Consider the following 22,053-nt stretch of genomic DNA (forward strand, 5'->3'; position numbering starts at 1 on the left):
TCATTGTCAAAGTCTGTTTTCAGTGTCATTTTAGTGTCAAAGATCTGTCCTCATATGTTAAATATCACTTTTGAAGGAGTTGGCTAGAAAAAATTAGTCTAACACAGGCTGACTTTCAATAAGTTGAATCATTTCTCATGAATCATTAATAGTTATATAATGTCATCAGTGGTGTCAGTAAACAATACACAGACTGTTCAGAAAATCAACAAAATATAATATGCTTTTGCAAGTAGAGGAGTCAAAAAGCATAACTTGAAGCTGATCATTTTTCCTGAAACTGTTTGGTTCTATTGTCATATGACCAATCGGCATCTGATTTTTTTTTTTTTTTACTTAATTGTGTATAATTTGGTAGTATTATATTTGTGAGCTTCCCATTCAGTATTTATATTTGTAACGTTTATTATAAGGAAGACCTATATCAGACATTTTATTTTCATGTGGAAGAACTTTTCATTATGTAAAATGGCTTCTTGTGAAGTTTTTCCAAATTGGGACAGTGGATAGGACTGTACAAAGACAGAGATAAGTAGGCACAGTCAAATCAAAATGAATCTGCTTCTGTTGCGAATAAGTGATCCTTTTATAATGGCGATTATGAGACAGTTAAGTAAGTTCTCTCTCTGCTGTTTGTCGTGCATATGACACCACTGGTTCAGCTGTAGTTCAGGTTTGTGGACGCGGTTTGGCTCCACAGACTTGTGTGAACGTGTCCCTTGCTAGGTGTAGCAATGACACGAGGGTGCTCCTGCCCCTGGAAGCAATGTGACCGGTTCACATTCCTCTTGTGGCTTGTGCCTAAAAAGACACTGAGGTCTCCCTGGGCAATGAGAGACCAAGAGAGTCCAAGGTCTGGCGTCAGACACTGGATATTGTTAGGTATGCACTGCAGCCCCCTGTGAAATGGGAGAGTAGACTGGCTGTGATAAGGACACTCTCCACAGATGCCAGTGATAGAGAAAAATTCTTTCAATCAATATAGCTAGAAGGCCTCCAGGGCCTGTTCTAGCTAACCGTGAATGTGTATAAAATATGTGGGTTTTTAAACATGCTCTTTTGGCCACTCGCTGGAGTGTGGTTATTTATTATACAGTTCATTACAAGAACAAACCACATTTGGTGTATTTAAAAATGGTGGTTACTGCAGTAATGGCATTCTACGTCATGGAGTATTTTGGGTGTGCCAAGCTGTGAGTGCCAGTTAATGTCAAGCGAAGGGTTATTTCGGTGTGACCTGCTGGTTGCATTAGCTGAGCTCCACTGAACTGAGGCTTCTGTGCGTATGTTCATCCATCCTCTAAACTAACATGTACTTTAAGTGGAAAAAAGCTGGATGTTTTGGTATGTTTTCCCTGGACATCAGCCTCAAACTCCCCTTCTGTTTCCTCAGATTCAGAGAACAGTAAGGGTGTGAACTTCCTCTGCTGGGTCTGTGACATTTCTCTCTCTTCTCCACCCTCCCCTCCTCTGTGAAGAGAGCATAGGACACACTGTTTAGGGTCGCTTCACTTGCTTCGTATGCATTTGGCCTTTTTTTGGTCTGCCACCCTTTATTCTACTGGTGGTGCCATGTGGGAAATGTTTTACCTGCTGGTTCAGGGCTGAAAAAAGGTTGAGCCAGAGGGGCTAATTTTAGAGTTTGATTATGGTATGGGGCTTGGATGCAATTGGATTGGAGTGAATTTAAACAAGGAGGTATTCGTAGACTTTCAGCTTTAAGGTTCTCTTAAAGCTGACATGCAGTTAAATTATTGTCATAGTTGAATATTGTATGCCTGCCAAGATTAAATATTTGAATAATTAAATCCAAGCACTGCATACAGCTGCACATTGGAATAATGTAATATACTGTCACACTTTAATGCAAGAAAATATTAACGAATTGGGCTTATTTTACTGAGGGGTAGGTCTCCTTTAGAAAATGATCAGAAAGTGCTGGATATTTTATGTTTAGGTGTCCAGTAATTAGCATTTGAATACACAGAAATGGGTAACTTCAAGGTTGGATGTTTAAATGATCTGTAATTTCATAATCTTGCTGGAAGAATCAAGGAAGGCAAATGTGTTTGTATTTTTGGGATTCTTTTTATTTGTTGAGTGCCGTGGTTTTCTCAGTCTGGGTTAGTAGGCATGAGAGTGCTGTGTGAGAGCTCTTGTATCACAGGATAGAGTTTCTTTACCAGCATGTGAGAGCTAAATTTAAAGCCTTACCAACTGAGTCAGAATGTAATAGGTTTCCAGCAGTTATGAACCTTATGTCTCCCATTTGAATAACATTAACTAATTCTTTGCGCGCGCACACACACACACACACACACACACACACACACACACAAAATCATACACAAATGCAGCAAACTGTTGCTGTCTTCAATGTTAAGTTTCAAAATGAACTTTGAATAATTTAATTTCACGTTGCAAACACTGCCTCCCTTCTTATGCTCATTCTAGTGTATTTACACACAGTTTTGTTGCAATGCTGTGTCAAGCACAGCATGAAAACTGTAACATTAGATAATGCAACATTCACAGTGCAGCACGCAGGGCAGCCACTGTGACATTCTGGAGCTGCAGTCGATTGTTAATTGAACAAAATGATGAAACAGCTAGAAAAAAATCACTTCATTTTGCATAGTAAAATGTCAGTGACTGTATTTGTCATGCCCATTTTGTCCTTTGCGTGGTATATTATTTACCATCCAATCGCTCCACAACCGGTCAAACAACTTGGAGTGCTTGAAGTGTCAATGGTGTAATTACATTCACTGCTCTCCTTAGACAAGAAGCCCTTTATTCTCCTCTCTTGCTTTATAATGCACAGAAGTGGTATGCTAAGCCAGTTCTCAGAGATTAGCTTTTTGATATGTGCTGTGAACTATAGACACTTCGAATGCCACTCAATTCCATACATATTTCTGCAGATCACTAGGTTGCCTTTGACATAATGGAAATAATGAATTATTTGTGCTTTGACATTAAAAATTCATTTAATCCTTAACTTCAGTTGGCTTTATAACTGACTATTGCTTGTGCCATGGCTGCCGATATTTTAGTAATTACAAAGAGCGCTCGGATCCAAGAAAAGAAACTGACCAACTCATCTGACAGTGGAAAACACTCTTCACAGCTCACGACTGTCTTTGGCTATGATATGCAGGCCTTCGATAATTGAAGTCTCTTTTTTCAGATGCAGTATGATATATAATGTAAATGATTTGTTTACTTAATGGCATTTGTTTTAATTTGAAGGATATATTCAGTTGTGTTGAGTTTTTAGTTTGTAATGGCCAGCTGAGTTGCAAACTGAGTTTTCCAGTCATTTGTCGATTTGTGTGCTTTTGTATCAATGTTTTGTATCATTGTCATGCTGAAATGTCCATTTTTGGCCAGGTTTGAGTTTCTTTGCAGGAGTACCAATGTTTTTGACCAAAATGTCCTGGTACATGTTGCAGTTCATAACTCCCTTGGTCTTAACAAGGGCTCTTGGCCCCTGGAACACTGTTCGAGCCTGACCATTTTTCGCACTGGGTATGGGAAGCAAACATAAGCTTCACCTTTTCATTTGCTTTCAGACGAGGTTCCTGCCTTGAAACCCAGCCATGAATGCAGCATTCATGCCTGTTGCTTTGAATGGCTCTTTCTGACGCTTTGTAACCCGAAGAAGCCAGTCTGTTCAGGAGTCCTCTGTTGTGGGACTTGCATTGCCCTCCTGAACCACTTGTCTTTCAGTTTGTGGTGGCAAAATGCACTTGTGTTCCCTTCCTGGCAAGGCTTTTCACTTTACCATTAGCGTTAGATTTCTTTACAATGGATATAACTGTAATAGAACAGTTGAAAGTAGAATTCAACATTTTGTGAATATTTTTGTAGCCATCTCCCAGCTGGAGTTCAGTGCCCATTTGTTTTCCTCAGAGCGCACCCTGACCTCCCTCACCACAGTGAAGTGATTAATTCACACATTTTAAATTTCATTTCATATTTTTCTTCCTGTTTATTTGTGAATATCAATAAATATGTTGGACCCTGTACTTCACTGCTGAACTGAATATCTTGCAAACGGTGAAGGCAGTCTCTGCAGTCTTCCCTTTGTTGTTTGTAACACCTACCTCTAATTGTGTGAAAACTGTTTGTGGGAGCAAGTCGCCCTGAAAATAACTTTGCCAATGTTACTTCTTAGAAATTCTATTGGAACCCATGCGAATGAAATCCACCAAGTTATCTGTTTCTTTTCCACTGTATCCTCTTCTTTCGTAACAAAGGCGATTCTCGTACAACATCAGTACGACAGATCAACACACCCCCAGCGGTTCGTTATAGAGAGCAGCAGGGGGTTGATGCTAACAAAGGATGACTTGGCCTAAATTTTCTAGAGGAGTTCCCACCACCCAAGCAGAGCAACCGAAACGGATCAGACAGTAGAGCGAAGGGGCGAGACGGGGGCGCTGAGAATTCACCCGTTTTCCAGAGGTCTGACACACAGCCACTTTGAGGAGCAGTGGAGCCACAGTAATGTGTCTGAAGAGCGCACTGCATTATTTACAGATGTCTGTGATTTTTTTCATAAGAGCGGTGATCACTCACAATTTACCAGAGCAGTCACATGGGAATGGCATGATGGGGATTGGATTTTTGAGTGGTGTCTGTTGACCGTGGTAATCAGATCTTCGTTTTCTCCTGGAATGTTTGCCGTTACCTGGTTTATCAGTTAATTCCTGAGGACTGTCTCAATCATCAGCTGTTAGGAACAATTAATATGAGATTTACAGGAATGTTGTCCATGAAATTACACTTAACAGTTATTACCACATGGAAATCAGTGACCGTGATCAGTGGCTTGGCTGGGATTTGGGTTGGTGTGTTGGTGTAGCCTAATGTCTGGGCCCTCGTTGGGTAGCGCCTACCAGATGTGAGTTTTGGTTGGGCAGTGGGCCTTACTTAACAGGACATCACAGCTGGTGGTCAAATGAGCAATAATTAACCATTGTATGAGGGGAAAGGTATAGGTGTAAGTGCTTTTTCATATGCACAACATTAAAATCATAACATAGCAACATCATCAACATCATTTACAATAGCAGTATAAGAAGGCAGTGGCAAGTTGATATTTTTCTTTAAATATTATAACAGGCAACACCATGTTATAAAACCAGTTATTTATTAGGATGGGATTATTCATTTGAATCCTATTTGCAGTCAAGGTGACAGCTGCTTATTATTTTTCTTTCAGTTCAGAATCAGACATAATGGGGGTATCATTACGAGATCCTGACTGATCTCGAGATTTTGTCTTGGTAACAAGTGACAGGGACAATGAGACATTGTCTTGTGATTAGAGAGGTAAATGTTTTCTTTTGATTTTTAATCAAAAGTTTGCACAACACTTTTATACCAGGCTAAACTGAAAATATTGTCAGTATATCTCACAAGCTCATTTCATGCAGATTAAATGAAGTTTATTTTCCAAAGGAATTACTTATACTCTTTGAGTCTAATTATTTTTAGATCTGAGCTGAACTTTTTAACTCTACTGTTATTTACAGCTTTAGGTTTCACTTTCACGTGAGACAGCTTGTTGATGGGACAAAGTCTTCAATATTTGTAAATGTGTGGTGACACATTGCGAACTAAATTATACCACTGACTTTGAATACATATTATAATTATTCCTACTGTATATAGTAAATGTACTTTTATTTTCTCTGAAGAAAAAAACTTAAGAGTTGTCCACATATCAAAGGGTTCATGTTTCACTGAAAAGGGAGCTGCAAGGAGTTTTCTGTAGGTGATCACCATAGGGTCTGAGGAATCTCTATTTTATCGTTTATCATTTTACACAGCCCTCCAAAATGGCTGGAATTGAAGGATTTGACCCTCTTTCCACATTGCATAGCCATTTCTGTCCACTTCCGCCTACACAATTACCAAAGAAAAAGCTGCCGGGGGCTGGGAGAGGATGTTCATTAAAACGGCTAAATAAGAGACTGGGAAATGTTTAATTCCCTGCTCAAAGCGATGAGGAGGTTACTGTGGGAAGCAGCTCTTTCGGCTGTGAATTTCAGCTGCATTCCTCTTAGCTTCCTAAAAGGGATGTGGCGTCACTGCCTGTATTTTGGACCTTACTGATTTATTGTGCTCGAGCCTTATATAGTCTAAGCTTGATTACATTTGAAGCATTGGTAGTCATCTCTCTGTAAATGGAAAGAATAGCGTGTGGCTTCTGTGCATTTTTCTGAAAACAGATATACATATTAAAAATTATGGATAATTTAATGAAAATTTGTTGATTCAAGGGCCAGGGCTAGTATATGGGATCCCCCAGAACTGTGCAGGACAGAGACTTCTTTACTGACACTTGCTTTCACTTAGTTTGTTTTAATCATTGCATTACTGAACAGCTATGGAGCCCTGAGCCCAACAATCTCAGGAATTTAGAACCGAGAGGGGCCGAAGGGCTGAAATCTTCTGACTTTGAGTCGTCTGTGGTCTCCCTTTGTCCCCCTCCCCTCCCCTCCTCCACATCCTCCGTCAGACAGCCCAACAGCCATCTCAGCCCGGAGTGAGTTCCTGACGACATGTGCAAAAGTGCTCACCCCCTCAACCCTTCCCTCGTCACTGCTGTTACGCAACCGCCCGGACCGTTTGGGTTCAGCCCCTTGGCCGCGTGCCAGAAACCAGCTGACTCAGGCTGCTCTGATGTGGCAAATATGGCCGTCTTCCTGTCCGTCTGTAAACCTGTTCCTGAGTCTGTGTTCCCACAGAAAATAAGAAGTGCATTCTTGCAAGTTCAAACTGGATATGACTTGTAAGGTTGCTGTAGTTGTTTTAGATTTGACAAGGCATACACATTTTACTGCTGTAGATAAGCATGCTTTCTGAAAAAGAGAAGACAAAATCACTGCTGTCCCTACAAGACATGGATCAGTGACGACAACAGCAATTCCTTCTTTGTAGAAGAATCCTGACAAAGAACTGGCCCAAAGCAGGATGTCCTCGTTGTGTCAAATGGCAAATTTGCTACTGATTTAGCATTTGCTGTCACACTTACCGACAGCTGAACCCACTCACTGGGCCCATTCAATCCTGGTTCTACCAGGGACTGATAAATTAACTGTAGATAAGACGCTATGCCTGTTTCTCTTGTTATTCCAAAGAACCGAAGACCACATTCACCAGCCATTTTTATTGTGATCAGACATGTACAAGAGTACATGTTGAAAATACAAAAATCTATCAGGGTAAAAGCTTAGCTGGCAGTAATGCGTGATGTAACCCAATATATTGATGGAGCATCATGCAGCGTAGATGATTTTTAATGGCAGTGTGTTGTCACTGTAGCAGGAGGGTCAGGAGGACAGCAGTTCATTTGATGGGAAAACATGACCGCTCCCGCTGAAACAAACCTTGCCTGAACCCCCTGCTGAGTCAGTGAGCGCTTTACTGTTGCTCTCGTAAACAACCTCCTGAAACCCCAGCCACATGGAGATAAAGCGAAATCCAAGCCAATGTAGCTGATTGTAGGTTGATTATGCAAGAGGACACAGTCTTTCAGATGCATAGTGTAAGCAGCTTGCATTTACACAATAGGATCCTTGAAAATCCTACACATAGTGTGCTTGCCACTTTACACAGGTTAGCTATTCTGTAGGAGAACGGGCGATGGGGGTTTCGTAGCATGTGTCAACACCTCAGGATGTAGCAATGACGCACAAGCCATATGTCACTACACAGTAAACTGTGGGTCAACTAATCCCTCCTCCTTGCCATAGCTCAGCAAACTCCTCATCTTGTGCTTCTGTCCAACACATATCTTGCCTTGCTGCTATTCTTTTGTTTACAACAAAATCAATGCTTATTTCTCAAGCATCATTGATGGCTGACATCTCTGCCTCAGTGGCAGTGTTGATGTGGAGACCTTGTGGCTGTTCCATAGGGGCTCCAGATAATCTGATTGATTTACACAGCGCCTCAGAGTTGAGAGAAAGGCAGTGCCCTGGCCGGAACAATCCAGTATGATCTCTGAAATTACAGTGGATGAATCCAGGTTGAGAAATTTAAAGTGTAGGTAGGTGTTTAGTTAGATGTACTATGTAATAGCCTGTGTTTAGTCAGATGTATATTGTAAATCTGACTTAAAAGCCCCAGTTACTTTTGTGTTTGTTTGGTGCATAGAGCAGACACTTCTCCTTTTTCCTTTTTTCCATTTTTAGAGACTTACGTCTTCTTTGAAGATGTCTTCTTTGAAGATGACTTCTTTTTGTGATTGTATCCTCTTAATGATAATTTACAGGTTAACCTTTGATAATTTTTCATTGGACATCCCGGGCTGACTAAAATCTAGAAACCTGGCTCAGAGTTGAGTTTCAGAGTCAAATGTCACATGGCTCTTCTTGAAGAACCCTTGGATTTTTGTTCTTATCGGAAAACTATTACACAAATCAAGCCAGATTGTTGTGAGCAGTACAAGAAGTGACATTTTAATATGGAAAGTGGAGATGTGGAGGGAAAGAATGGGCCACTTTGGCTGAAGTCCAGTCTGCTGAATGACAATGTAAAAGGCATTTCATATCATGACAGGAGCTCTTATCTAGACCTGTCTGGTCAATGTGCAGAGATGGTTTTAAGTGAATGGGAGATGTCTGGAGATTAGAAGGCCTATCTTGACCAGATGCTGCATAGTCTTGAAGACATGGGATACCACTGACGTCATGTTTGAGTTGGGCATTATTGGCACACAAATCAGCACTGTATTGAGGCTTCCACTTCAGTAAGTCCTCAGTTTAACATTGCTTTGTTTTGATAAAAGAAGATACATTTAGACTGGCTAAAACAGAGGTATTGGTGGACCTGATTGTGGCTCACTTGTTTAAAAGACCTACTACCTACCTAGAAAAAAGGTTTTCTAACCATAATCACAGTCGTACATTGTGGATATATTTGAATCCCTGTCTGAAACCCCTGTTTTGTAAAACATAATGCAAATACCTTATCTGAAGAGGATTGCTCCAGAGACTGAATAACAAATTAGTGGTAACTATGTATCTTTATCTGCTATTCAGAGAAGAAAGAATATGACCATAAACAAATGTATTAAAACCAATTGTGTTACTTCTGCACAGACCAAGTGAGAGGATCTCTGGGTGCTGTGTGGATAGCCATAAACTATCGGTCTCTCCTAGAGGGCACCAAAAATGCTATTTTTTCCCACAGGTCTGGCAGAACGCTGGGGTTCCATTAGTTTGGAGCCAGCAGCTTGATTTAAGCTGGCCTTAACAGGACAAAGTTCTGTCATGGAAACTGCTCACTTACTGATGCCTAGTCTGGGATCACCTGGCAGTGAGGGAGCCTGCTTAAGGCGCTGCCAGGAAGTTGAAGGTGGTGGTGATGAAAGCATGTAACACCAGGGGAAAGAATCCTTTTGACGCACTGTGCATGACTGCGACCTTTGTCATGTGAACGACACATGGCCAGCTTCTGTCATAACCAGACCGTGGTGGTAAAGGCATATTTACCAAGCAATGCAAGACTCAGCTTAAATGAAACAGGCTGCAGGCATAGTAGAGAAATCCAGTGTTAAAATTTTAAATACAAATCAAAGGTGATGGTTTAGGCTGAAGGTTGTATCACGTGTTTTCCAGTCCATGTCCCACAGCTGAAAAGGCCTGTAGGAATGTGTTTTCATTGCGAGATGTCGAAATGCCAGTCCATGGGTGAGACACACAACTCTGCCTCACTTTCATCAGCACTCTAAACAGCATTACAAAGTGACTCTGTGTCTGCACTGCAGGCGTGGCTGACGACAGACCTGAGATATTTCTGACCACTGAAGCAGGCCATGAAAACACTGGACATCTTATGTAATACAAAACTTTAGGTGTGGGGAGGGACTACCCCACTACAATGTGTTCGGTGTCTGTGTTGTTCTGTGTTTTGCACAGAGAGTTTGCAGTGAGATTGGTAATGCAAGTTTGTATATGCTTTGTAGTTGATGGAAGGAAAAGGATTGTTTGTGGTACAGGGGTGTTGTGTGGGTTTATGTCATGAAGATTCTGAGACTTTCACTTCAGGCCAGGTCTGTGGGAATACTTGGCGCTGAAACTGCTCAATATGCGTGTCTGTAAGATAAGGTCTTAAATTTGTAGGCAGGCCCACAAGTGTGAGTAAAAGAGGAAAAGCAGATGTCCTGGAAAAATACATCCTCTATCCTTAAACAGCAGATTCTCAGCAGAGTGACAGTGGCCTGGGTTATTTAGGTAGTAGGAAAAAAATAATAAAATGTATCATTTTTGATATTAGCAGTCTTCACATCCATGATGCCTGTGACCTAATTAAACCCAGGGAAAATGTTTGGTCAGATGCACCAAGCCTGTATGAATCTGTTGTGTAAGCAATGTTCATGGTTCTTGGTAGGCCTTCATCCAATTATGTTCATTTCAGACGCTTCACTTTGTCAAAAACTTAATTATTGAATTAATTCAAGCTCCAAGTAAATGTGAAGTGATACTGGCAGGGTAGGATATTGGTACATCTTCAGAGAACAGTCCTAGCTCTCCTCACGTTTTCACTTGATCAGAATATAATACCATATTAACACACAAGGTGTTTAGTAAAGCAGCAGGGAAGCACCGAATAATCTCTCTGTGTAGGCAGTGAGCCGCAAGGCAAAGCTTTGAAATCAGATTAATGTGCTACTGTTAGCTGCCTGATTTAACTGCTGTGGCATGTCCTCTGTACACATGGCCGAATCGCTTGTTTACACTTCAGAAGGAGCAATGGATTGTGGCCTGTTGTGGTTTATGTTGAATGTGGACATTTGATGTAACTGTGGCCTGTTCACTTGCAGTGAGTAACTAATTTACCAGAACGCTCTGCCTTTTATCTGAATCCTGGCATTTCAGAGCAGGAATTGTCTGAATGATAAGTCGTCAAGCTTTTAGACATCTGTGCCCCCTCTGGGGCCGGCTATAAGATATGGAAAGTCTGAATGTTAACTATGTGTGTTAGACTAAGCGCTGAATCAGTGGAGAAAAGACCAATTATGGCCCCTTTTCCCATTTTTGTAACTGTAGTACAAATGCTGCCCAATACAGGCATCGTCTGTTTTGCTGTGTTTCTCTGCTCTGTGACCATTAGTCATCAGTCTTGGAGGGGGAAAAATGATTCACTCACATTGTTTATACCAGTTGATATCTATGATTATGAACTTCCTGCCTTTCGTCTCTGTGTGGATTACTGTGATACCTTTTGATACTCAAAACGGTTAAAATGGACTCTCCGTTGAAGATGGCTTGTGAAGTAGGTGGTTCCTTACATATGAGATGGAGATGACATTATTTTAGGTTTTCTCCTTTAAAATTCTAACACTGCACTATAGGCTGGCCTACAGTACAGACCTACATTCCCAAGTACAGCATAGAAGTGTAAAACTGGTGTTTCATTCTGCATGTCAGAACAGCTGCACACTAAAACCTGTATACAGAGCAGACCATATACTTTCAGACCATATACTTTAATCTTTACTGGAAGGAAATACCAGTACATTGCCTGTGTCTTGCCTGTGAAATTAAAAATTTCTGTTTGAACCATCCTTTATTCCACATGTACTTAGTATTGCTTGGATGAAGGCAGTGGGTGTCCAAGCTGGTAGACATGTGAGAGTTGGTGTAAAACCGTTCTAACAAAATGACTGATATTGTTGATAATAATCATGTAATTTTTGAATCCTCAGATCCAGACCTTTGGGGTTGAGGCGCCATGCAAAACAGTAGAAGACCTCACAAGTGGGGTTGTAATGGCACAGGTCCTTCAAAAAATGTAAGTGATCTCTTACTGTTGTACATGATCTACATTGTCTGTGGCCTCAATGTCTGCAAATGATGTGTTATATTGAAACTAATGGATTTCGGTAAGAAATTAATCCATATCTCTTGTAGTCTCTCACTTAAGCAATGATGTTAGTGATAAAATGTGGTTGAGTAAAAGGGTTATCCTCTCAGAGTGATAAGGTAGATAGGTGCTATGGGTTTCAGTGTGGGAAGGCCTGGTGACTGTCTGATAGAGTTGTGCCCACAGTATCAGATAAATCAAACCGCAAAGCTTGTTTTTATTGGGAAATCTCTAAAGTCTATTTATCCCACCTGCTGGTGTCCTCTGAGAGTTGAATCCAGATGGACCTTTGCTGTCTTCCTGTGTTTTTCTGGGAAACATCCATTTGTATTATTGACTGGATGCCAATTTTCCAAGTGGCCTGTCTGAAAATGAAAGCAAAGCCCAATTTTGCATTTAAAATGGCTGCAAATATGATTTATGTTGTTTTACAGTTGTATTATTATTTTTATTGATTTGCAACTCCTCATGGTACACTTAACATGAATTGTTCAGTCAGTTCGGTCAGTATGTTTTTTTTTTTTACTGTTATCATTAATATTAAATTATTTATTTTCTGTTTGTTTTCAGAGATATTGTATATTTTAACGACAACTGGATAAGTCGGATAAAATCTGAAGTTGGGGATAATTGGAGATTAAAGGTATGAAGTGCCCATTTTTCTTCTAGAATGAATGCGTGCTCCTGTTTTTATTCTGAAAATGTGTTTGTGAGCTTGCAGGTACAAGTTTGTGTCTGTGAGATATTGTTGAATCTTTTGACTTGAGCTCTGAGGTTTGTATCTAGTTGAAGTTTTACGTCTACAAAATGTTTTGTATTTGTAGGATCATTTGAACCCTGTAAAAACATCAAGGCTCCCAGTCTAAAACTAACCCCAGCGTCATGAGTGGCTGAGCACCTGTGGTTTAGATCAACTTTCTCGTGACAAGCAGTTGGAGAAACAGAATCTCTAACGGATGCCAGTTTTCCGTTGTCACAGTCATTCTTACGTGTCAGTGCTTTTCTCTCTTAGGTCAGCAATTTAAAGAAAATATTGAAGGGAATTTTGGATTACAACCATGAGGTAAGTTAACGATGGTGGCAGAGGGTATTTTTAGATGTTTTATGTGATCTGTATGTGTTATTCAGCTAGACATTCACCCTTTTGACCCTTTTCACATATCTTCTCACATTCATGGTCAAAATTTAATAACTGTGTGCTTCAATGTAATTCTCAGGGGGTATACACTTATAACTTTTGCATAGAGTTTCATATTTGGAGGCCTTGTTTGTTACATGTCCAGGTTGCCATTCATCTTCAGTGATTCTGGATTTGACCCTAGAAAACCATTTCATAGTTGTGAAATTGGGTGAATCACAGTATCAGTGCAGATTAAAGGCTTTGATTTATAATTCTTGTGTTCTTTTGGCACACGCTTTCTCTGGGTTTAAATGTTGAAAAGCAGTCTGTCAAACTAATAGAATAAATATATGTTAAACAGGTACTGATGTTATACTTGCAACAACAATTTCTGTAGTCTCTGACATTACACTTAAACCAGGCTGCAACATTTATTTTACATTACTTCCATAAAGAGTTCACCTTTCCATACATTATACCACATCCTCTCCCTCCAAGGCTGCACACAGGATTAAAAACCTAGCAGCAAACCCTAAACACCAGTACTTGGTGCTTTCTCCGAGCAGGAGTAACAGGCAGATCAGGTATGGTTTTGTAGTGAATGTGTGCTCTATGCCAAACTCAGGAGCGAAGTGTTATTTTCGATCCTAATAAAATGCGAGCGTATCCGAGAGCAAGGGGAGTTTAATTTTCCTTATTCAGTGTCGCAGTTATTTTTTTCATCTAACTTGTGGTCGAAGGACAACTCTGAAAATAAGTATATTGAAAGCAAGCACCCTGTTTTCTTGGTTATAGACACCACTGCCATGACAACCTCAATTTATCTTCAGTACTGAAGTAAACCTTTTTGCATATAAAAACACAAAAATAACAAGGGGACTGTCTTGTTGAGTTGGACCGCTGTAGGCAAATGAACTTGCTATGTTTCTTTGCTGTTCTATTAGTTAACCCACTATGAAATCTAAATGCAGTTTTATACTAAACTACAGAAAGGTATTGGTGTCTGGCAATGGCAAACCTTTGGTTTCCTCTTACAAGAAACCAAAGTTAAAGTAGTTTTACAGTCATGTTATTTGCTACTTTCCGTAACCACTTAGGGCTACCTCTGATTGTAGGCTCCTTTTCCGTCCCGTAGGTGCTGGGCCAGCAGATCAATGACTTCACCCTCCCAGACGTCAACCTGGTCGGGGAGCACTCGGACGCAGCCGAGCTGGGCAGGATGCTGCAGCTCATCCTCGGCTGCGCAGTCAACTGCGAGCAGAAACAAGGTGTGTGTGGAGGCTTCCCTCTAAGGGTGCATATGAGACACGCATGGCGGTCATGTCCATCCCTGGAAATCCCATGTTGTGAAGGATTCAGAAAGCTTTCAGCCAACAGCTGAGAAGAATCTCAAACGCCAGTTCAAATTCCTAACCGATCATCCGCAGTTTATGGGTAGATCTCCCGTAGACGCCAGCTGAGGGCTGGAAGGTTACCAGGTCAGAGAACGTGACCGTTGTTCGGAGGGGATGCCGGTTTGTTTTGGCACAGCGCACGTGTTTGGCCCCAGCAGTGCTTCGATGAAACGGGCGAGATGCGTCCCTCATGGTTCGCCGAAATGAGCCCGCTGGGCTGTGAAACGGCACTGACGGAATGGAACGGGTTTCGCTGCCCGGGGACCAGAGAGGAGATCCCAGAATTACTGCAGACTGAGGCTTTCAAATTAAGTGAGCAACAGTGTCAGACCAGACTAACAACACTTAAAGAGCAGTGAATGTGAGCATAACACTGTTCAAGCCCAACCACAAGTTAACTTGTGCAACCTGACTAGACAGCCTAGAAGCTAAGGGAAGCCAAGTACACATACTGCTATATATCACACAGTCACTAGATTACAGAACCCAACACATTGCGATACTACACATAAAACAACCAGCAAGTAATACAAGTAGCAGCTTTTAGGGGGTGGGGACTGAGGTCCTGACCTTCATGGGGATGAAAACTGTGTAAAACGCAGACCTCACAGAGATGAACAAGAACTATATCTCTATTTTTAGTTAAACTATGTTTATGCGGAAATAAGGGTTCCTCCATCATGCATTACTCTGTAAAAAAAACTTGATTCCAGCATACATCTCGTTTTTGCAGTATTGTTTATAAACATAGTACAGCGGGTGATGCCACCTCTCAGGTTGCAACAATCCCAAATTATGACCCATAACTCTTTCAGCACTGTGCAGTATATGACCATAGTGTCTTATTAAAGGACTGTTGCTGTTCTCCATTATTCAGGTGCACATCACAAGTTTTTTTACTTTGTGAAACTGAAGACAGATACATGGTTAAAATGGAAATATAACACTTGTTTTATTTTCCTTTTCACAGTTAAGCTTACCCTGAACCTGAGTGTGGAACCTATTGAACGGTCACACTTTACAAAGACAGTCATTGACTTTTATTTTGTCTTATTGTTACAGAATACATCCAGACCATAATGATGATGGAGGAGTCTGTACAGCATGTTGTCATGACAGCAATTCAAGAGGTATGCATTTCTATCAAAAAGCATAAAGACATGGGTAAGTCTATAAATATAGTATTATAGTTGCTATGTAACTTAACACCAGTGTAGCTGCTGAACCATTGTTTTTGAAATCAGTTCTTTTGTAAATGTTTTTGAAGCAGCCATTAATGTAATCCGTGTTTCCTTTTTAGCTGATGAGCAAAGAGACCCCTGTCATGGCAGGAAACGACTCGTACGTCGACCTCGACAGACAGGTCAGAAGTTGCGGGTTCATTTACTTTCATGTCAATCTATATATCCATGTACTGTACATAAAGAAGTCAATGTTGGATTTAGCTCATTTAAATGACAGTGACTAACAGTATTGATTGACAGATTGGGATGTTATCTGCTCCAGATGTAGATTACTATCATTTTAACAGAAAGAAAATTCTGGAAAATATATATATTTTTTTTTTCTGAAAATGCTGTTTCTTTCTCAGCTGAAGAAAACTGTGGAGGAGCTCAATGATGCTCTGGCGACCAAAGAAGAAATTGCTCAGCGCTGTCATGAGTTGGACATGCAGGTTGGATAGATTGGACGTTTTGGCCTTTTAAGTTCTTTTTTTGTTATTAAGAGCAGCTTTTCACTTGTGATTGTTTGATATTAAGTTGCATCTTCATCTTCACTTACGTACATATCATGCTTGTATTCATGTTTATGTAGTTGTGTAACTTTTAAAATGACTTTAAGTGCACAAGGCTTTAGTATCTGCTATGTATTTTTTATTCATTGTGTACTGTATTATTCTCATGGTCTTTTATAAATCCATCTAAGTTAGTATATGAAATAATATGTTTGCATGAAATCGCTGATTATATATAGTTTCCTGGGTACAAATATGCACTCCACGGATGCACTAATTTTAACTGGAAGAAGTTTCTGGGGTCAGGTGAGACAGAGTTATGAATGATCAAATTCTTCGTTCATCTCCCCATACTACTGAGAGCCTGTTTCAGTCCATGGATAACACAACAGCACAGTGTTTTAACAAAAAAAGCTCCCAGTTAAGATAATCATTTGAAGTACATGGCAAAAAATATCAAGAGATTCTGTTTCTGGATAATTGTGAAGTTTGCTCTTTGATCTGTCATGGCATTTCACCAAACTGCCATTCCTGAAATTGTTGTTTGAAGTAAGCAATGTTAGAGGGATGTTTATCACTGTGTCGCGGAAACTCTGCAAAATTCTGTGTTGTTCTCTTTCTCCCATCACTTTGTCTGATTTTGTTGTTTCCTTGCCTACTGTAACCTCTCCACTCTGCCTTGCTTTGAAGGCATACCTTGTTCAAGAGGAGCGAGATAGACTGAGATTAGAGTATATTGAACTAGAGGAGAGGGTAAATGCTGTTTTTTTTTCTTCTTTTCTTGGTGTTGGCGTCTGAAAGCCCTGGATTTACCGCCTGCTTTTAACAGCATCTCTGGCCAATCCAGGCCCTTTAACTATTTGTGTGCGCATCAGCTGTCCTGTCTGACTCCGTGCTGTCTGTCACACCACGCCCTCAGACTAACGCCCTCCTGTCACCTACTCATGTGAGAGAGAGAGAGGAACCCCTGTGGCTGTGTCAGGAAGTGCCAAACTGTAGTCCACTGTGCTGCTGTTGCCTCATGGAGAGACACCCATTTTAAAAACCATCTTGGATAGTACAAATGAATTATGAGGAATGTGGTTGACTACAGGCCACAGACCAATAATTTAATGCTTGTTTAGTGGTGAATGCATATGTCGAAGGTTTTAGTTTCATCTTGAAATTCCCAGAGGACAGTTATTCCTTTCAGTACAATTGTTGTCTTCATTAGTCCAAAGATGGTAGCAGCTGGCAGGTGTTCAACATGCTGTAGTGGAGTGAGGTTTTGGTGTAACTTAAACCAGGCTATAACAGTTGGGCATCAGGGAACAGAAAGGATATGACTAGGATAGGGCAGCAGCTCATTTGTCTTTGTAAAAGAATGAATACCCTCCCTCTGCCATGGCTAAAAAAAAAAAACAGACCAAAACAGCATCCAGTCCACTTAAGTTTCACCACATTGAGTTTTCACATTATTATAATTGTTACAAATCCACTCTTGTGGGAATTTAGTGGTAGTGGGTCATCTACTTTTCATATTGTTGTAGACCGAATGTAGAAGCCAGAAGGAAACTAATGTAATGAGGCCATTTTCATGTTTTAAATGTATTTTAAAAGGTATTTTTATTGTTAATATGGAAAGGTATTCAGTTCAAGATTATTCAAACTACAGTATATATCAGAACAGGTTTATTATATCAGTGAAAATATAGAAGATACATCAATGTCAAACTGGATCTGTCATATATCAAAACATACGCCTATATCAAATATATTCAACTCATATACTGCTTAAAGGAATCGAGGCCAGAACATTGGAATTTTATAAGCGGTTGAAGGGGAAGAATAGACTTTTGTTTAAAAGATTTATCTTTATATTGAGAAATGTCCTTTGCTAAGCTCAATAAGCATGGAACAAAACATTTGAAGTGGTCGATATTTTCACGTATCTTTCGTTAAGTAAAATTAAAATAACTAACATTACTTTAATGTCACCTTGGGAATTGCTGGCACTGTGTGATATACGGTGCCATTAGTGAGGTCGATGTTCTAATCTTAATTCAAAGAATAATTTGACTTGAATTAATTGGTTTTGACTGTCTTCACGATAATTGGCACTGTGGTGTTGTACCATTGTACCATGAAAACAAAATTGTATTTGTTTTCATGGTACAATGCCTTTCTTAGAGTCTTACAGCGTAGGCTGTGGAATGGCCATTTTCTCAGTTTTATTGGTCTTACTACAGTAGTTTTTTGTCTTTCTTATTCCTTCCTTGACAACTGGCGTTCAGATACCTAGCTAAATTAAACAGCTTTTTTTTCTCTCAAAATATTTAACATGCTGAGTTTTTGGTAATTAGAGCAAGAGAAGAGATGCACTGCATTCCATTGCTAGCTTTTTTTATTATTAATGAATCCTGTTTATAACGAGTATCATAATACTTGTTGTGAGTTGTAAGCAGATTGCTGTATTCCCCGGTCCTCAGCTTCATATTATTATATGCACAATTTTGAAAATGCAGGTAGGGTGCACTGTCTTTTTTTGTAATTACCTATGCCGTAGAGGTAGGATACATGGTCCTGGGCAACTGTAAAGGCGCTGTTGTCCTGGCTACTTAATGTCTCTAGTTTGGAGGCAGGTTAGACTGTTTTGTGCTCGTTCTTTTCCTCCATTCACAAAGTAACAATCCAGTTTACCATCCATGTTGACAGTAATGTTTTTTCTGTTCCTGTCTGACGTATAAATATATACCATATATTTTCTTACAAGTGAAATATCTTCACATTTACATATACACACATATGTAATATGTAGCTTGACATAAGTATGATCCAATTTGACATTTTTTTCCCTCGTATGTGAAATATATAATAATATAATATATCAATTATCTGGACTGTAGGCCTAGCATATTATAAGGACCTCTTTTGGTTGGCATGGTTGTGCCCGCAGGGAATAGAGCTGTTCCTTTACCATATGTCAAATCAAAACAGAAAAGCAAGCTGCTTTTTTCTATCAGTTGGATTTTTTTCCCTACGTCTGTAGGTTTGAGCTTTGTGAATTTCGTATTGATAGATTTTTAATGATATAAAAATGAAATTCTGACAGCCCGAAATATATGTGATAAATAAACAAATTAGCTAGCTTTCTCTCCTGAATAACTCTCTGCCTCACCTGGGGAGATCTAACAAGAGAACACTCGGATTGTACTTTTACCCCAATGCCCGCCTGGCATCTAATCCTATCTTTGTCATGTAAAAGGAAAGTGTAGGAATTTTGAAATGCACCGTTTTTACTATGGTCTTTATTGAGTATTAATTTGCTCTGTTAAATGTTTGTATTAGTTTGGTGTTCCATTCATGGAATTTCAGTGTGTTCTGCCAGAATTACTGGAAAGACATTCTTTTATTTATTTGCATAGTTTTTCCAAATCATTTTTCATGAAAGTACCCGAATGATAATTCATCAGAAAAAAATAACATCTGTATTTCGATAACAATCTTTAAAAAAAATGCAGAAACGTTAAATGAAATGTGTTTTCTCAGTTAACTGTTTTATGACCAGTACCATAATAGTGTGGAAAGGCATGAATCTTTAGCAGTAGAGTTTTTCCTCAGGCAGTCTTTTCTTACGAAAAGACACTGTAAAACTAACAACAACATTTTGTTTTCAAACCACCACCACCACCACGCTTTTGCTTTTCTGTCAGATTTGTGAATGAATGCTTCAAATCTGGATCCCTTGCGTCACATAAAAGGCCACACGGACTGCATGCGGCCATTTCGGCACTAAAACACGTTTGTTTTTCCATTATTTTGTGTGTGTATGTGGTTGGTTTTTCCACTGCAGAATAACCTGTTATCATCATGTTTAAAATTTAAGATACAATTCATCTTTTCTGTTTTGCCTCCATCATGCATGTACTTATATTTTAACTGATGACCTATAGATGTATACCAAATCAAACGGTCTATTTTACAAACTGTCTGATGAGAATTTGATAGTGACTATTAAAGAAATAAATATCTCTTATAATCATTGAAGTTGTTATTAGCTATACTATCTACTATTGATAGCATAATGAAACTCCTTGGTGTATGAGCATGATTGCATAGGTTTGCTTAACGATGTACTTATTAACCTCTCCGAGCATCCCAGTACTTTTCCTTAGCAGTGTTTCTTGTAGAGGAAAACCTTCCAGTGAGAGCCAGTCATCAAACAGAATCACTTGTGGCAAATCATTTTTAAATCCAAAAAAGGTGCTTTTATTGTGCACAAAAAGAAACATGAATAGACAGAAAACTGTTAAGTGTATTCCCTAATCAAAGTGAGTTCTCTGAGAGATGGCAGAAGTTGGTTAATGGTATTGGAAGGCAAATAACTAGGAAGGTGGTTAATCAAACTAATAACAGTAAAATTTGCTGTTTTGCTCAACAGGGAATGCAGCTTCTAAACCTGTTAATTCTGTTTTTGGATACCTACCTATAGAGGAGATAGAATGTTTGCTTGGTTTTTCCGTGAATTTAGCTTATTGCTATCATGGATTCTATGATAAAATGACACTAGTGAGCATAGCTTATATGGAAAATTGTTTGCAGCTAGCTGGTGAACAACATGTGCATTGTGAAACTGTCTATCTTTGAGTGACCGAGGGCAGCTACTTTTTTTTATGTAGTTCATGTCGTTTAATGTAGTTTTAATGTAGTTCACTCTGATCCTGTACACAGATTATCTATCTACCTTTAATAGCGCAGCTTGCATTAAACCAGGAATAATGAGAAAGTTTTAGCTGTGGCCTGTCAATTCATGTGCTTACGACGGCATGTCGGAGAGCTTAATAGCGAGCACTGATGTTGAAGAGTCTCGGCACGTCCTCAGAGTCGCTGTTTCCCCTCTCGCCCCCTAGGTGGCAGCGCTGCAGGAGGAGAAGGGCAGCCTGCTGGCAGAGAACCAGATCCTGATGGAGCGACTCAACCAGTCCGACTCCATCGAGGACCTCAACAGCCCGGCCGGGCGGAGGCACCTACAGCTGCAGACCCAGCTGGAGCAGCTCCAGGAGGAAACCTTCAGGTAACGCCCCCGGGAGGAGGAGGGCGGCGGCGAGGGGTTTTCACGGGACGGGAGGGGAACTGGCTTTCATTCCGCTTCAGATCTGAATGATTCCATAGAAGTCTTTATCAGAGAGAGAATCTAATCATCTCTGTCTTTGTGGGGCAGATTCAACAGCAGATCTGAAGCAAAAAAATGAATCCGCAATCAGCAATCTGAAAACCTTCAAAATCTTCAAAATGGCTTCCATGGCTTCATTCATGGGTTGTTCACTTGTGTGTGAGGTAACACTGTCATATATGATCCATTCTGTCGTTTTTTACGTGCTCTTAAAAAAATACAGAGTCACACTGGGTGTTTTGTGACGAGCGTTGCCGTAACATGCTCCACAGAGTTGATCATGGGCAGGTATTGATTCGGCCCCTTTTGCCACAGGGCTGTGTTAGCCGCGTCAATACTGTGCGCTCCACACATTAAATGCTGTAAATGCATTTAACGGGCTTTTGAATCGCAGATGCTCCTGATTTAGGAGACTACTCTGCCTTCGACACCCCCTCTGCCAGAACCCAGAAGACTAACAAGCGCTCTCACACCAGGCAGTCTGTCTCAGACGTGGTGCAGCTGTGCTGGGAATACCAGTCCCTTCCTCCCACCCTGTACCCCCGGGCCCTCAGCCCTCTCCTCTCCCTGTCCCAGTGCAGGTAAAGCACTCTCGCCACTGCACCCGCTGGGTCAACAGCTCCCCCCTGCCCCCCTGTCTTCCCCCCCCCCCCCCTTCCCTGCGCGGACAGGGCCGCACACCGGGTGCCTACAGTCACAGACCTCCTGCTGCATGTGACGTTTCCTGCACTGCACTGTGGGTTTGAGGCTGCTGTGTTTTGCACGC

The 22,053-nt window shown here is 40.4% G+C and overlaps 1 protein-coding gene across 3 annotated transcripts in view; it reads left to right on the forward strand.

Annotated features, from left to right (window-relative positions):
* hook3 (hook microtubule-tethering protein 3) overlaps window positions 1-22,053 on the forward strand; it is a 48,029-nt gene that overhangs the window by 10,123 nt on the left and 15,853 nt on the right. For 2 of the 3 annotated variants that reach the window (XM_036528356.1, XM_036528357.1), the window contains exons 2-9: window positions 11,729-11,814; window positions 12,457-12,529; window positions 12,899-12,949; window positions 14,142-14,274; window positions 15,463-15,530; window positions 15,701-15,763; window positions 15,992-16,075; window positions 21,025-21,188. In XM_036528356.1, coding sequence (XP_036384249.1) covers window positions 11,729-11,814; window positions 12,457-12,529; window positions 12,899-12,949; window positions 14,142-14,274; window positions 15,463-15,530; window positions 15,701-15,763; window positions 15,992-16,075; window positions 21,025-21,188 — 722 coding nt within the window. Of the gene's footprint in view, window positions 1-11,728; window positions 11,815-12,456; window positions 12,530-12,898; window positions 12,950-14,141; window positions 14,275-15,462; window positions 15,531-15,700; window positions 15,764-15,991; window positions 16,076-16,825; window positions 16,889-21,024; window positions 21,189-22,053 lie in introns of all 3 variants that reach the window. The other variant, XM_036528355.1, reaches the window with a different exon arrangement.

The sequence above is a fragment of the Megalops cyprinoides genome, chromosome 5 (genome assembly GCF_013368585.1).
Source record: "Megalops cyprinoides isolate fMegCyp1 chromosome 5, fMegCyp1.pri, whole genome shotgun sequence".
Taxonomy (NCBI): Eukaryota; Metazoa; Chordata; class Actinopteri; order Elopiformes; family Megalopidae; genus Megalops; species Megalops cyprinoides.